General features: G+C 39.1%; 1 protein-coding gene across 2 annotated transcripts; it reads right to left on the reverse strand.

Annotated features, from left to right (window-relative positions):
- Window positions 1–357: 357 nt before the first annotated feature.
- On the reverse strand, window positions 358–2,826 carry LOC147612484 (uncharacterized). 2 transcript variants are annotated; one of them, XM_086783113.1, is made up of 2 exons: window positions 1,164–2,826; window positions 358–777 (listed from the first exon to the last, which is right to left on the reverse strand). In XM_086783113.1, the coding sequence occupies exon 1, from the start codon at window positions 2,746–2,748 to the stop codon at window positions 1,174–1,176; it is 1,575 nt and encodes a 524-aa protein (XP_086639239.1). In that variant the 5' UTR covers window positions 2,749–2,826; the 3' UTR covers window positions 358–777; window positions 1,164–1,173. The 2 variants fall into 2 exon arrangements, with proteins under 2 accessions (XP_086639239.1, XP_086639238.1); XM_086783112.1 differs by having other exon boundaries at window positions 358–848; window positions 1,164–2,814.
- Window positions 2,827–14,751: the final 11,925 nt, after the last annotated feature.

Raw genomic sequence — 14,751 nt, forward strand, 5'->3', positions numbered from 1 at the left:
AGCACAGTAATGCCACTAGAGTTTCCAATCTAAATCACTTCTACAAATGAACTAACTATAGCTTCCATGTGTTGATTGTTAGTGCTCAGATTCGTCAACATGCAAGCCATAAACATCAAAGAACAAGATAAACATGCCAATGCAGCAATATGCCAACACCATTTCCTCATTTGCAGAGCTGACGCGACCAGGGGCATTGATGTTGATAACCAGCAAGTTCTTGGTGTCAAAAAAAAGAGCTAGAAACCACTAGCTTCACACAAAACAACAGTAAAACCCACTTTCTGTGTTTGCAAGACCACCCTTAACAAACTGTAGAAACAACCCACTTTCTGTGCTTGCAAGACCAAAAGACTACTTCTAGCCATAAAAGCTTATCATTCAACTCCTCAATTTCCTTAACAAACTGTAGAAACAAGGTTAACTGAGCAGACATGGCCCCAGTGGACACTCCAAATACAAGTCCAGTAGAAAACATCGATACTGCAGTAAACTTCCAATATCGAAAGAACATCATCCTTTTCAAATATCAAGATCCAAGAGACCTTCTAGGATGCCAAAAGAAGTAAAGGTAGTGTACTTTAAATCATGTCATCTCAATACAACAACGTAAACTAGAAAGACTTTGTGAAACATAACCAGTGCAACTGTAATAATAAACTTCTTCTATCTCACAGAAACTCAGCCTTTGCAAAAAAACATAAGATCTCCATGTTGATTGCAAGTGGTCCATATCATTCTCAACACAAGACAGCTTCAACAAGGACCAAACATATCCTGGAATTGACGACAAACCAGCAGCATTGAGATAACGGAAGACAGTAATACAGATTAGGAGTTATGTGCACCTAGAAAACAGCAAGCTTGAAATCAGCTGGCAATTGAAGTGTAACACAGACAATATAAATAAGAGCCGTCAGAAATACAATTAGGTTAGGTAAACAGTCCCAAAAACAAGGACGCTCACAGCAACAACAAAAAAAAAATCAGGCATACAGTAACATAAATAGGCAGATGAAAGAAACAAAAGGGAAGAAACGGGTTGCAAAAAACCAGAAAACTATTGCTCTACATCTTGAGATACCTAATACCATAATAAAAAATTAAAGCAGCATTAGAAAATGACTTAAGCAACTCGGCAGAAAAAAGGGCAGAACACTCACCGTATTTTTGCTACATTCCATAATATGGCATTGATGGCACAATTCCTCCTGTCTGTTGAACCCGGGGTGCAGATGATACAGCTACCTGTTGTTGACTTTGATAAGATAATGGCATCTGCTGCTGACCCTGGTAAGGTGTCGATAGCTGTTGTTGGCTTTGATATGGAGGCATACCATACTGGCTTTGAAGTGCTGGGTTTTGGGAGGCCACAGATCCTGGTGCTGCATTGTACATAGATGTTGGAGCTCCAACACCAGGGTAAGCCCCATGTTGTCCACCATATGATGCCACCTGCTGACCATAGGGATCCACCACTCCATGGGTGCCATAAGACGGCAAGCCTATAGGAGTTCCCACCTGATTGATCCCTGGATTCACAGTCTGCCCATGAGTAGGGTTCATGGATGAGGGCATGGATGGGTTGTTGGCCACAGGTTGACTTTGAATTCCCGCAACATTGGGATGCATATTAGGGTTCATGGCATGGTTCAGTGCTGGATTCAAACCTGCATTCATGCTGGGATTAGCGTTTTGACTGTAGGGAACACCCTGCGTCATCATGCCTTGAGGTGCCGCACCATATTGTGCCCCTCCATACGGCATGTTTGAAGGTGGTGGACCTGTTCCACCGGGCTGCCCCATGGCTAGCTCAGACATTTCAGGCTGGCCATGCATATTTGCCCTTTGTTTTGTGCCCTCCACTGCTAGTTTGCAGAAAAGCTGATGCCCGCTGATGTTCTTGACAGGCTCTTCGAGGGCACGCTTGGCAGACTCGGGGGATTTGTAGATGAAGAGGGCAAACCCTCGTGCTTTACCTGCTTGCTTGTCAAGGCCAAGGGGGCCTTCCTCAATCTCACCGTACTCAGCAAAGATGCTCAGCATACGGTCGACGGGCCAGTCCATGGGGACATTCCCAACATAAATCTTTCTCGCGGCCAGGTCTTGGGGGGGTTGGGAGGAGCCAGGGCCTACAGAGGCGAGCTGACAGACACTGATACGGCCATCAATGCGCTTACTAGGTTCTTTAAGGGCGTTGATGGCACCATCCATGTGTTTGTAAGTGACAAAGCCATAGCCACGGCTCTTACCTGTGTTCTTGTCCATGATGGCAATGGCTTCTTCGAGCTCGCCGAACTCGGCGAAGGTGTTGCGGAGGCTGAGAGTGTTGGTTTCCCAACCAAGGCCGCGAACAAAGATCTTGCGGCGGGAAGCGTCACGATCGGCGAGCTTGCGGACGTCTTCAAGGACATCGCGGTGGCGGAGGGTGGAGTCAACGACGATGTTGGCAAGCTCTTCTTTGGAGAGGAGGTCGACCATGAGGCGGGCATCGTCGCGGGTGAGGTGGGAAGGCACGCCAGCGCCGTTGGTCTCCGTCGGTTCGCCTGCGTCGGCTGCCATGACGGCAGGCCCGGCTGCCGCTGCTTCTGCTGCTCCATCGGCCACTGTGATCGGGGCTACGACCGGCAGAGGCCCGCCCGGGATGCCCACTCCATTCTCCTCCAGCTTCCGCTTCTTGGTCTCCATGCTCGTAAGATCCATGGCTGGCGTTCTGTGAGCAGGCGGTAGCAAGCGAGAGTTGGGCATTTCACAGACAAACCCTAATACGCATTTCTAGGTGTCCAGGAAAATATAAATTCTACGGATAATTTTTTTTAGCCCCCCTCATCTAACCAAGAGCCTTAAAATTTTTGAAGGTTTTTTCTTGACTTTTTAGTATAACATAACTAAAATGCCTTAAGCTTTGCATATTTTTCAAACTTAAGAAAATAAAACAACAATGTTGCATGTCCATTTGTATATAGTTTGCAGGTGTTCCTAAACATTGCTCCCACCTAACATGAAAAATAATACATCAAAAAAATGCTTTCAAAGATTAAACACATGAGTGCATACATAGCTATAGTAAGCAACCCCAACATTGGGTGCATAGTTTGTCGCTATTTCACATCAACCCCTTCTAGCCTGTTCCAGTAATGGCCTCGAGAAAAAGAGGGAATCTCCCCCACGCATGCTCATTGTCGAAGAGCCTCCCCTCCCCACTCAAAATTTTAGCTTAGAAGGGGGCATATGTATAAACCCCCAAGATCAAGATATGTTTGCACTAAACAAGCCAACACTCCCTCGTGTAATCAATATTAGCCACAAAAGTTATGAGATAAGAAGGGCTGTAAACATGATGTGGAGTGATCAAGCCTAAAATATTGCTTGGGCATTCCTTTTGAATATCACTGTCATCATCATGTGTCAAAGTTCTCACTCATTCATGATTATATGGCCTCTAAGAAGAAGTCACTTTTGATAAACTAGCAACCGGTAATAAATGTTCCTCTTATTATTAGTATTAATCTATAAATTTCTCCAATATCAATAGAATCAAAACTCAATGTATGATTAATCCACAAAAAATGAGCTTTGATCCAAATCATTAAATTTTGAATACAAAACTCTTGAATGTAAACCACAATGTAAAAGCACAACACAAAGGTCAATGCCCCTAATTGGGTGAGCATGAGGGTTTACACAACTATTCCCCCTTGGGAATCGTAGGGGTTGGTAAATATGTAAGGGTACAAGTCTAGAGAAACCTTATTTTCTATAGTTTGTCCCTCTACTCATGTATTAACATTGAAATGCCTAGATAAACAAAAAAATCAATTGTTATAGATTTGGAGTACAACAAATGATGTGAACAATCATAACCTCATATTTTTTAAAGCCATGGATTATTCTAACCTATATATCATGAAATGCATGTATCATTATGGAAAAAGAGACAAGGTTGATAAAAGGAATCAATATCAAGATATGGAAAAGGGCTTGGTAGCTATATATGCGAGGTGGCCATTATTAGACCACATACACCCATAGTCATAATCGATGCCATTGCTGAACACTAGTAGATGTTGCTATGCCTCTGTAGATTTCCAACCTCCATAACCTTGGACCACTTGATGTTAAGACATCATGTCTAACATTAAAGTCTACCTACTCCATGCGTGGGCTATATAACAAGACTAGGAAAATGGAGTTGAAGCAAGAGCTGTATAATATGTAAAGGAATAAGCCGTGTATCGATTACTCATTGAAAATTAAAGGGCTTGTAGATGTCGTCGCCTCTATTGGAGCAGCTCGATAGGTTGATGACGACTTGGTGTCAGTTACACTAAATGGGCTTGGTAAAGCTTTTATGACCAATTTTTGGATGGGCTTGAAAAAGATTATGACCAGTTTTAGACATCTAACTCAGGAATATTTCTTAAACTTTTAAAACTTTATAGCTCTTGTGATTAGTGGAGAAGATGAATGTTGGGAATAAATCATCCTTCGATAATATGTAGGATCAGCAAGCCTTCTACTATAACATGGGTAGAGATAGAGGAGTATGCCTTCTCCTCTAAGACATGCCTTCTACTCTAACACATGTAGAGGAATATTTTTATCTAGAGGTTGAGGTGTAGGCCGACATGGAAACAGGAATCATGAACAACAATAACACGATTCACAATTACAAACAGGTATAAGAGGCTACTCTAGAGGCAAGGGGAGCCAAAGAGGTCGAGGTAGATTATTAAAAAATCAAAGTGGTAGAGACCGAGGTGAATGGCAAAGAAATCAAATTGAAAATAGAGTGGAAATAACATAGAGTGCTATTACTATGAAAAAACATACCATATAGCAAGACTACTATAAAAAGTAGAATAATATAAAAAGTGAGAAATCATAGAGTATAGGAACTATGCATCATCAAGTAAGCAAGATGAAGATGGAAGTGAGCATTTATTTGCGATGTAACATATGTTTAGTTCCACGACTGTAGATGCATCATCAAAGTTAGGTGATGTATGGTATGTTGATTTTGGTGCACCTAACCACATGAGTAGCCATGACACACTTAGTTAAGAGAATTAAGGGATTTAAAAAAAACCAAGTAATATAGAGATATTTTATGATACAACATACCCTATTGTGTTGGTTGTTTTAAACAAAGCTATGGTAAATAAAGACAAAGGTATATACATAAAATGTCTAAGGTCAGATGATGGGGAAGAATATTTCTCTAATGAATTTAATGACTATTTGAGAGAGCATGAGATAATGGGGTTACAAAAAGGAAAACCAGACATATTGTAGAAGTTGCCCATGCATTGATAAATGAGCAAGAGATGTCTCGCTATTTTTAGGCTAAAGTAGTAGCAACTATAGTTTTATATCATAAACATGACACCCATTGCAGTTCATGGCATGACTCCTGAAAAAAAGTTTACAAGAAAAAAGTAAAAGATGAGCACACTTGAAAGTGTTTGGGTGTTTTTCTTATATACATGTACATGAGGCAAGAAGTAAGTTGATCTCAAGGTAGAAAAATGTATATTTATTGGTTATTTCCTTGATCAAAAAGGTTTTAAATGTCATAAACCCACTATAGGTGAGATGTGAGTGAGTAGGGATGTCGTATTTGATGACATGAGATGGTTCCACTGAATGATTCTATAGAGGTTGAAGCAAAGAATCGGATGGGTGCCTTAAATTATGAGTAGCCAATCACACACACTTCATGGCCTATGAAAGTCCTCTAGCCAGCAGGCAGGTCTATTGTAAGCCCTTGATCAGGTAGGTTGAGGTAGATTGCTAGGCATTTTGAAAATTCAGCAAGTTCACATGTATCACATAAGGAAAAAGAAAATGTGGATCAGCCTTTTATAATGCCTGAAGTTCAATTGCATAGTGAACACAAAAACATTTAAACAACATATAATTATTCTTATTGTAGTGTACACATTTTTGGGTGCTACTAGGGCTTTTTTCAAGAAATAGTTATCCACCAATCCAAAGTCCCAAATAGTACAGGGACTTTCCTCCCTAAGCATTTTTAATGAATGTTCCACGCTGTCAATTTCTTTAGTTGCCACTTCCTTTCAGCTATGCCACATTTCTCTCTCTTGCTCCTGCATATCTATAATTTGCCAGTCAATTTATGAGAATTGATTGAATAGATTTTAATCCTTTTTTTTGGTTTAAACATAGAATTCTCAAACCAAGGAAATCGTGACATTCTTGGATTCTTCTGTACTTAAGATCCTCCCATTCCCAACTTCTATATTCACTTGTAGCCTCTAGTAAAGTTGCTCTAATTCAAAGATTACCCAGTGAACCTTATGTAGCCATTGCTTTGTTTGTTCTGCTTGACATTCAAATGATACTTCCTATGAATCAATGTGAACATTTTCATTTGGCAAGTAATCCTCACCCTCAACTAGCTTTTCTCTTTCACGGGTTGATGACTTGTATGTGATGACTAAGAAGACTTGTAAGGTTAGGTTAATCTTTCCATATGCATCTTCACTTTCTTATCCACATTAGGGTTCTAAAAATTATCTTATTTGAATCAACTCCTCAAATTGAATCTCCTCATCTCTCTCTAGTATTGGGTAACTAAGACAAATATGTTTAAACTTCCTTACACCCTGTATCTCTAAACCCTCTAGGTGTGCACATATCAATTGATACAATTTCCAAGATCCTAAAGGTCGATAAGAGGTACTTTGTTTGGATTTAAGATGAAGGTAGCGATTCCTAGCCTCATAATGCCCATAGGTCCTCATCCAAGTCAAGCTATGTGCCCCCTAAGACATAGAATTTTTTGCCTTCCAACAAAGGTGTAGCACACTCTTGGCTCAAAAATCCATAGATTTATATGTCAGCTATGGAGAAGGCCTTCTGATAATATTTTTACATTGAGCAATTGTAGGCATGTTATTCTAGGTATTAAGTCCTGACCAAAATTGGGAGTTGTAGGCTATTCAATGGGCATCTAGCAATGTAGGTGATTAGTTCCTGAGTAAAACCAACATGGGGCCAATCTAGCTTTCCATGCTTGGTAAAAACAAGCCCTTCTACCAACCAAAGTCTCACATTCTTGCACATATATGCTGACTGATGCTAGATTTGATGTGTTTCAAATTTTAAGATCATTTAATGTACAAAGATTTGTATATGAGACTCAAATTTTCCATGACAACTCCGAAAAAATTTAGAGGAGCTGAATTGACACAAGCTCAAGTATAAATCTTCTAAATAGTGGAAAGGTCTACTGTATCAAAAAATTTCCCATTTCGGGCATCTTAGGTCAATCTATCAAGCTCAAAACCAAAAAAATCATGCAACTATCATAACTAGTACAAAAGCTAGCCCACTTGGGCTTCTAGTTTTCCACGCTTGAGAACACTTTCCTTGATCTGAAGCCGATGGGAAAACATACAGATGTTAAGAAGTATGTGGACATTATACATATCAAACCTCCACCTAATATGAAATCATTTAGTATATGTTTTTCGATCTCTCGTAGTAGTGAGCCCCAAAAAAGTTTTTACAATGGGAGATAGACCAGCACTCAAATTTCTATGTTTGGTATGGAACAATCATCTAGATATCAAATTGATACATGCACTTGCACAATTGTTACACTACATGCAATTCAATGTGGTACCAAATATGGGGCCAATCTGAATGTAGTAGACATGTCAAACAAGGCTAGAACATATTTACAGGACTTAGTTTTTGCAGAGGGCAGCTCCCACGCAAACATGTTTTGATGCTTGAGAAAAAGAAGCCCCTACCATTCTTAGATTTTGGTGGGTTTACACAGAGGCTAACCAGCCTAACTAGTTCCTATATTGCCTCATATCACCCCCCCCTTTAAACAGATGGAATTTGCACAATCTTCCAATCATCATAAGTATGCCTGTTGCATTGATTTATCATAGTTGGCTTGAAAACCTAAAAGCTTTGCATAGTGATTTTTCCCCACCTACAAGGGCTGGATGACCTCATAATAATATATGGTTTTGCACAATGATTTTTCACATGTACACAAGATTTGGTCTATAAACTAAAGTCAATTACATGCTAATTTTATCAAAAAGCTAGATTTCAGCTCTGTTAAAGAAAATTGTACATAAAAGGATTTTTGCCTTTCCCACCTAGCTATCATATCAAAAGGACCAAATGGATCCATAATGCTTGCATATTTAGTTGGTGGTTCCCAATCCAATCTCCTACGGGCTGGTAGCTTCATATCACATTGTCACATCAACATGATATTTATCCATCTTCCCAAAACACACGATGGGGACACTAGTATACACAACAAGCTTACAAATTCTCCACTAGGATTTTTGGAAGGGCTCATCAAGTTTGATGTTGCTAATATTTTACACATACATTCTCCTCATCACTCAAGGCCTTCAAGCACGCCAGGTTTCACTTCAATTGGACGAAAGCCTAATTTAGCTACTAGATGCATATATCGGGTAAAGTAATCCTAAATAATGAGGTTAATTATTACTTTAATGCTTTTTTTGAGTTCCTCAATGCAGATGGCAGCTCCCATTGACTTTTTTTTAAATTTTTAATAGTAATTTTTAACTTTTATTATGAATTCTTGGGTAAATTTTCATGTTTTTTAAAGGGTTTTTATAAGCCTTTAAAGCCAAAATATAAGTTTCTTATTAAAAAAACTCACCAACAGAGAGAATAAAAGAAGTTTACAAGCTCTACAGAGCTGCTTTCCCCCTTTCTTACTGCTTCTTTGATTTCTTTTTGTCCAAAATCGTTACTATGTCATCCCGAGAGGCATCCCGAGAGGCTGTTGGTGCATCAGATGGTTGTTTGAGGCTGTGGGCTGATTTCTACCTTCATGGATCACCAAAAACCAAGCACCTACTTCAAGAGCTTGCATCAAACCTGATTTTGCATAATTCTTGCATTTTTATGCTTCAAGTTTGATCCAGGTAAGCCAAAAATTTGATTTTTCATGCTTGATGAAAATAAAATTCAAATAATACATTATTTGCATGCCCTTGCACTTCAATTTTTTCAACTTCTTTATGTAAAAATTATATGATTAATTAAGCATAAATTACTTAATTACTAAAATTCATCATGGTTTTTGCCCCGAAAACAAAAAAAAACAAAAAAGCAACATTCCCATTTTCCTCGCCCAAAATTTGATCTAGGTAGGGGGAGGTATTTTTCAAGTTTTAAAAAGATGTTTTTTCAGACAATATGAATTAGTGCCAAAATGTTGCCAAATTTTTATCATAAGTCTGGCATGGCCCACAAGGTCTCACCTATTTTCAACAAGTTTAGCAACATTTTTGGAGATAATATAGGCTTTTGTAGGCTTTTTTGGTCTAAAACACCAAAATTATTCTATTTTGATCTCAAAATAATATCTAAACATGCATTCTAGGTTGAATTTTCCTCTCATCATTTTCTATATGAGATTCAATGAAAATCTCATTCTGTGACCCCTAGCATAGGCTCACTCTAGCTAGGCCCAGTCCAATGCTCTTGTAGCGTCTCTTGGCACATTAGTTTTTTGGGATCATTTTTCTAGGCCATTTTATCTATATAGTCTCACCTCTTGGTCTCGCCCTTTGCTTACCTCCACACTTTGGCCGCTTTTAAAATTGACCAATTTTTGAAAAATAGTTGTTCTCACCAATGTCTAGTTAACCTTAAGTGCACCCTAACCACCCTCAATATAGCACTGTCACTCTCGTACCACTTGTAAATTCCCTTCACAACTTTTGTTTTTTGGCAAAGGTACAAGAGTGTATCTAGCTTAGGTAGGGGGAGAGGGTATCCTATGGGGTTACAACCTTCAAGATTAATGGCACCTTCAGTTTAAAGGTAAAGGGCCATGGTAACTTGCCACGGAAGTGGGAAATTTTTCAAACTAAGCCTATCATGATGTTAATTTTTTTGTGAGAGGGAGTGTAAAAAGGCATTGGGATCATTATCTTGCACTTGTTTTTCACCACTATTAAAAACACATGGGCTAACAACTATATGTCAAAACAAAAAATGTCATCCAAATCATAGAGGCAAGCAATATCAAAAGTAGCAAATCGAAGCCCAAAAGAAGAAGATCAAAAGTCTCGGAGGATAACCTTTTGGATGCAAATGGGTGGGCCACAATTCATAACTATACAAGAACTTGCCTTGGAAAGGCTGGACATAACGAGGAAAGGATAAAGGCCAGGGTGGTCAGATCAAGTCAAAGGGAGAAAACTCGGTGTTTGTCTACCATGCCTCTGAATGTGATTAAATTTTACAAAACCTATGAGTGATGGAAAATTTTAGTGAGATAGGACTCGGAGCAATGGTTGTGCCACCATGGACTTTAATGATAATCCCTTCATTATCATTAATTTCCTCAACTCTTTTAATCTAGACAATGATGTAAGAAAAGCAAAAGTGGAAGGACAATTGGTAAAGGGCACGCTTACTAAAAAGTTGGTGGGGCTAAAGCACTAGGAGTGCCAATCGCGGCGGATAGATAGAACAAACTGAGTTTAGAAGATATAGACCTTGGCTCTTATGTCCAAGGATGGCAGCAATGTCACAACATAGTAACTTTTGAGTCCATAAAGGATGCTATCTTGGAGCAGTCGAGCACAAAAATATGTTGACACACAGATCAAGTATATGAATAGGCATAATATGATAATACCTAGCCAGCTATATGTCCTGGCTCATGGAATTGTGGAAGGCTAGGCTAATTAATTTTTCAAGGATTTAAAAACATATTGCAAGGATCACAGGGAGATAGTGGCTATCCCTTTTCTACTGCATTGACTCTTTACATACAAATCTAGGAAAGCTCTAGGTTTTACCCTAGGCACTCAAAATCCAAATGAGGAAGCACCATTAAAGTCACAAGCAGAAACTAAGAAGGCACATACATCAATAGGTCTTACTAAAGAATCCTCTTCACAAGCAAGCACCATATTAGAGAAATCAGATGTCTCACAAAGAAAGGCAAAAGAGGTGGCACCAATCTTGATAGGAATGTCAGTTTCAATAAGCCAAAATGCTATGGAAAGAGGAGATGGCTCTGGATGGAAAGAATTAAAAGTTCTAACTAAAGACAAGTAACACTCTCTAGCCGACCTCCTCCTGAAGATGTTAAAAGACCATTGAAGAAGCAAAGAATGGAGGAAGAAGAACAAAGATGGAGGAGGCAAGCATACAACTATTGAACCTTTTCATTCTAGAGCAAGAAAGTGACTCTAAAGATCAAGATGATAGGCTCATGACACTCTCAAAGGGTTTGATCTCAACTTCTAAAAGAGGCAAAGACGAAGGTCTGATAAAAGAAGGAGCACATAAAGTTAATGAGCAAACACATCTAGGAACTCCAAGCCCAGGTGGAAGAATCTAAATCACAAGCAACCAACATATCTAGCCTATTAGGACACTTGGAGGAAGAAAAGAGAAGCTTGGGTGTGCGAGAAAAGCACAAGATTCAAAATGACATAGGTCGACTCAAGAAAAAGTTCAAGGAATGGCTACAAGAAGTAGGAGCTACAAAGAAACATAGCAAGGCCAACAAGGAGTTTTCTTCAGACCAATGTAAAGAAATGGAAAGACAAATTCTAGAGGTATGAGAAAGTTTTTTAAAGCAACTCTAAAAGTAATAGGAAGATGAGAAAAAGACAACATAAGAGTAAAAGAGAAATATGAGCAAGCATCCCTAAAGATGAAGGAAAGCTGGCTCAAAGGTACAAAGTTGAAGCATAATTAAAGGTTGAAGAACAAAAGTTGGTTCTTTAAAAGTAGGCTGAGAATGAACAAGCTCATCTCCTAAGCAAATGGGTGATTTCATGGACACCCTTTTCTCTCATACTTCTTAGTTAACCACCCTAGCCATTGCACCTAAAACCCTTAAGCAAACTCAAGCCTTTTTTACATATACCTTGTTATTTTAAATGACTAAAAGGGAAATAGTTTTTTAGTCACTTATGGACCATAAAGACATAGAGTGGATTATTTAAAAATGTTTATACATAACATACCTACACTATTGATAACACACCTACACTATTGATAGCCATTTTCCATAATGACATAGAACTATAAGATCATACTGACATTTTTCTGGCCCAAGGCAATAGTTCCAATGGAGTATGTTGTCCCAAGCCTCAAAATACCTACACTATACATAACATACCTACACTATTGATAACACACCTACACTATTGATAGCCATTTTCAATAATGACATAGAACTAGAAGATCATACTGACATTTTTCTGGCCCAAGGCAATAGTTCCAATGGAGTATGTTGTCCCAAGGCTCAAAATAGCCCTGATCGAAAGGCTCAGCCCAGAGGAATAAATCAACTAATGGATGCAACACCTCATGCAAATGGAGGAAAGCAGGGTACACAGTGTATGGTTGGCAAACGTCACTCAAAAAAGAAGAAAGAAGTGGGTGGACAGAAATAACAAGCACAAAATCTTTACTTTTGCTGGCCTAACAACAATGCAGATGATGTCGGAATCAGTGGAGGTTCGATAAGCATAGAGTAGAGATGTTGTGAACATATGTATAAAGTTGTGTGCTTCAGAGGTCCCTAGGGCCTTCTTTTCACCAGGAGTGGAAAGAAAAAAGCTTTCCTGACTAGAATTTGCAATATTTACCATTGCATACCCTTGATCTATCATAGGTGGTGTTTGGTTAGCTTCTTGGAATTTTCAGAACTTAACCACAAATGTACTTGTGAATCATAGGTAACCATAAATGCATATACTTGTGAATCATAGGTGTTAGAAGGCCTCCATACTAGCAAACTTTTGCATCATAGGTAACCATAAATGCATATACTTGTGAATCATAGGTGTTAAAAGGCCTCCATACTGGCATACTACAATTTTATTGACATACTAAACTTTTGCAGAGCAAGTGGATAAACTTCTAGGTATCCAAGCCAAGGCTGACGGGAGGCCACTTTTGTTTACCAAAAAACAATGTATATGATCTCAAAATCATGGGAGGTTTGATATACATGAAGTATGGATAATAAGGGATCATTGTATGAGAGCAAATAGTAATCTGACAGGCATGGAAGTAAAAAACTATGTCTGAGCATTTGGGCCCTAGAACCTCCCTTCTATTACTTGGATTGATATTTGGTTAGTCTTGGTTGGCCAAAATTAGACAAAGATTGACACATGATTGAATAACTATAGGAAGAAGATTCTTGTAAAGGCATGCTACAAATTGCATCAGAAGAAGATTCCTACCGGAAGAATATTTCTGCAAAAGAATGCTTGATGAGTATAAAGCCTTCTCTGGAGTTAGCTTTGGAATCTCTAGCTTTTTATGTCTACTTTTATCAATCTTTGAACATCCATAAAACTCCTTGAATGATTCTGTATTTTCTTTGATACACATCAAGTATAGACAAAGTTATACCAACATATAACCCTATGCGTAGCTAACAGAGGTTGGGAAGAGCGTGGAAAGAAAAAAAGCCAAGGAGTGCTTGAAATTGCTCTTTTCCTAATGCATATCGTGGACTGCCCGATGGAGACATTTGATCAACTCAGTTTGGTCGGAATTGGCTAATATAACATACAAGTGATGTCTATGACTTGTTGATTGCATCCATGAAAAGATACTAGTATTGGACCCGTGCGTTGCTGTGGGGAAACCAAGTGTAGCCACCCTCACTGCCCTTGGTTCCAATTCGGGAACCCCAAGTTCGGGAACCCCAAGTTCGAGAACCCCAAGTTCGGGCACCCCACAGATCGTGAGTGCCCAAGAATGTCAACATGCCGGACCAACATGTGAACCAGCTCACCCCAGTGGTCACATAAGGGGGAATCTTTGGCTACCCCATTCCCCAACAAACTTAGGGGTCGCATTGGCTAACCACTTGACTGCTTAGAAAGCGGTGCTCACCTACTTGTGCTCAATGCCTCTCACCTACAACACATCTATATCTCAGTGACCACCTTTAGCACTTGGCTCATGATGGACCAAGGGGCCATGCCCATTGTATAAAGAGAGACTTTGGTGTACTGAGTGTGAAGATCCCGAATGCAATACATCGTTGTGGGCTGTCCCAATTCTTGTCTACTTCAATCTTGTGTTATGTGCATGTCACTCTCTGTGCATCCCTGTTAGCTCTTGTGTTGTATTCAATTCTTGAGTTTGTGTGAGTGCATAGAAGAGTGGGATAGAGTGGTCGCCATCTCCCTAGCCTGTGACAACTCTTGAGGGTATACTGCCCTAGAGAGAACCCTATTGATTTTTAGTGTGCCAACACGTCGGGCAACCGAATCCGCTACTCCAAGGTTCCAAAAAAAGAATATGTTCCCTCGCTACAACCATCTCTCTCTCTCTCTCTCTTTCACACACACACACACATGTACGCACACACATACACACACACACACACACATACACACACATACACACACACACACACTCTCTCTCTCTCTCTCTCTCTCTCACACACACACACACATGTAAATATATAGTATATACAATATTATGTTTTAGATATATATACCTATACATAGACACATATACTTATACATACATATAAACATGTATTTAAAAATATAAATACAGACACACATACATAATTTTAATTAATTTTGATTAAATTTTAATGTGTGGAGAAAGGTGGTAAGGTGTGCTCACTTTTAAATATACATATAGGTATATTATACGTAAACAGACACATACACACATATATGTATATACATATACATATACATATACATATAT

Source organism: Cibotium barometz, chromosome 45 (assembly GCF_041138505.1).
Source record: "Cibotium barometz isolate CiBa-2024 chromosome 45, ASM4113850v1, whole genome shotgun sequence".
Lineage (NCBI taxonomy): Eukaryota > Viridiplantae > Streptophyta > Polypodiopsida > Cyatheales > Cibotiaceae > Cibotium > Cibotium barometz.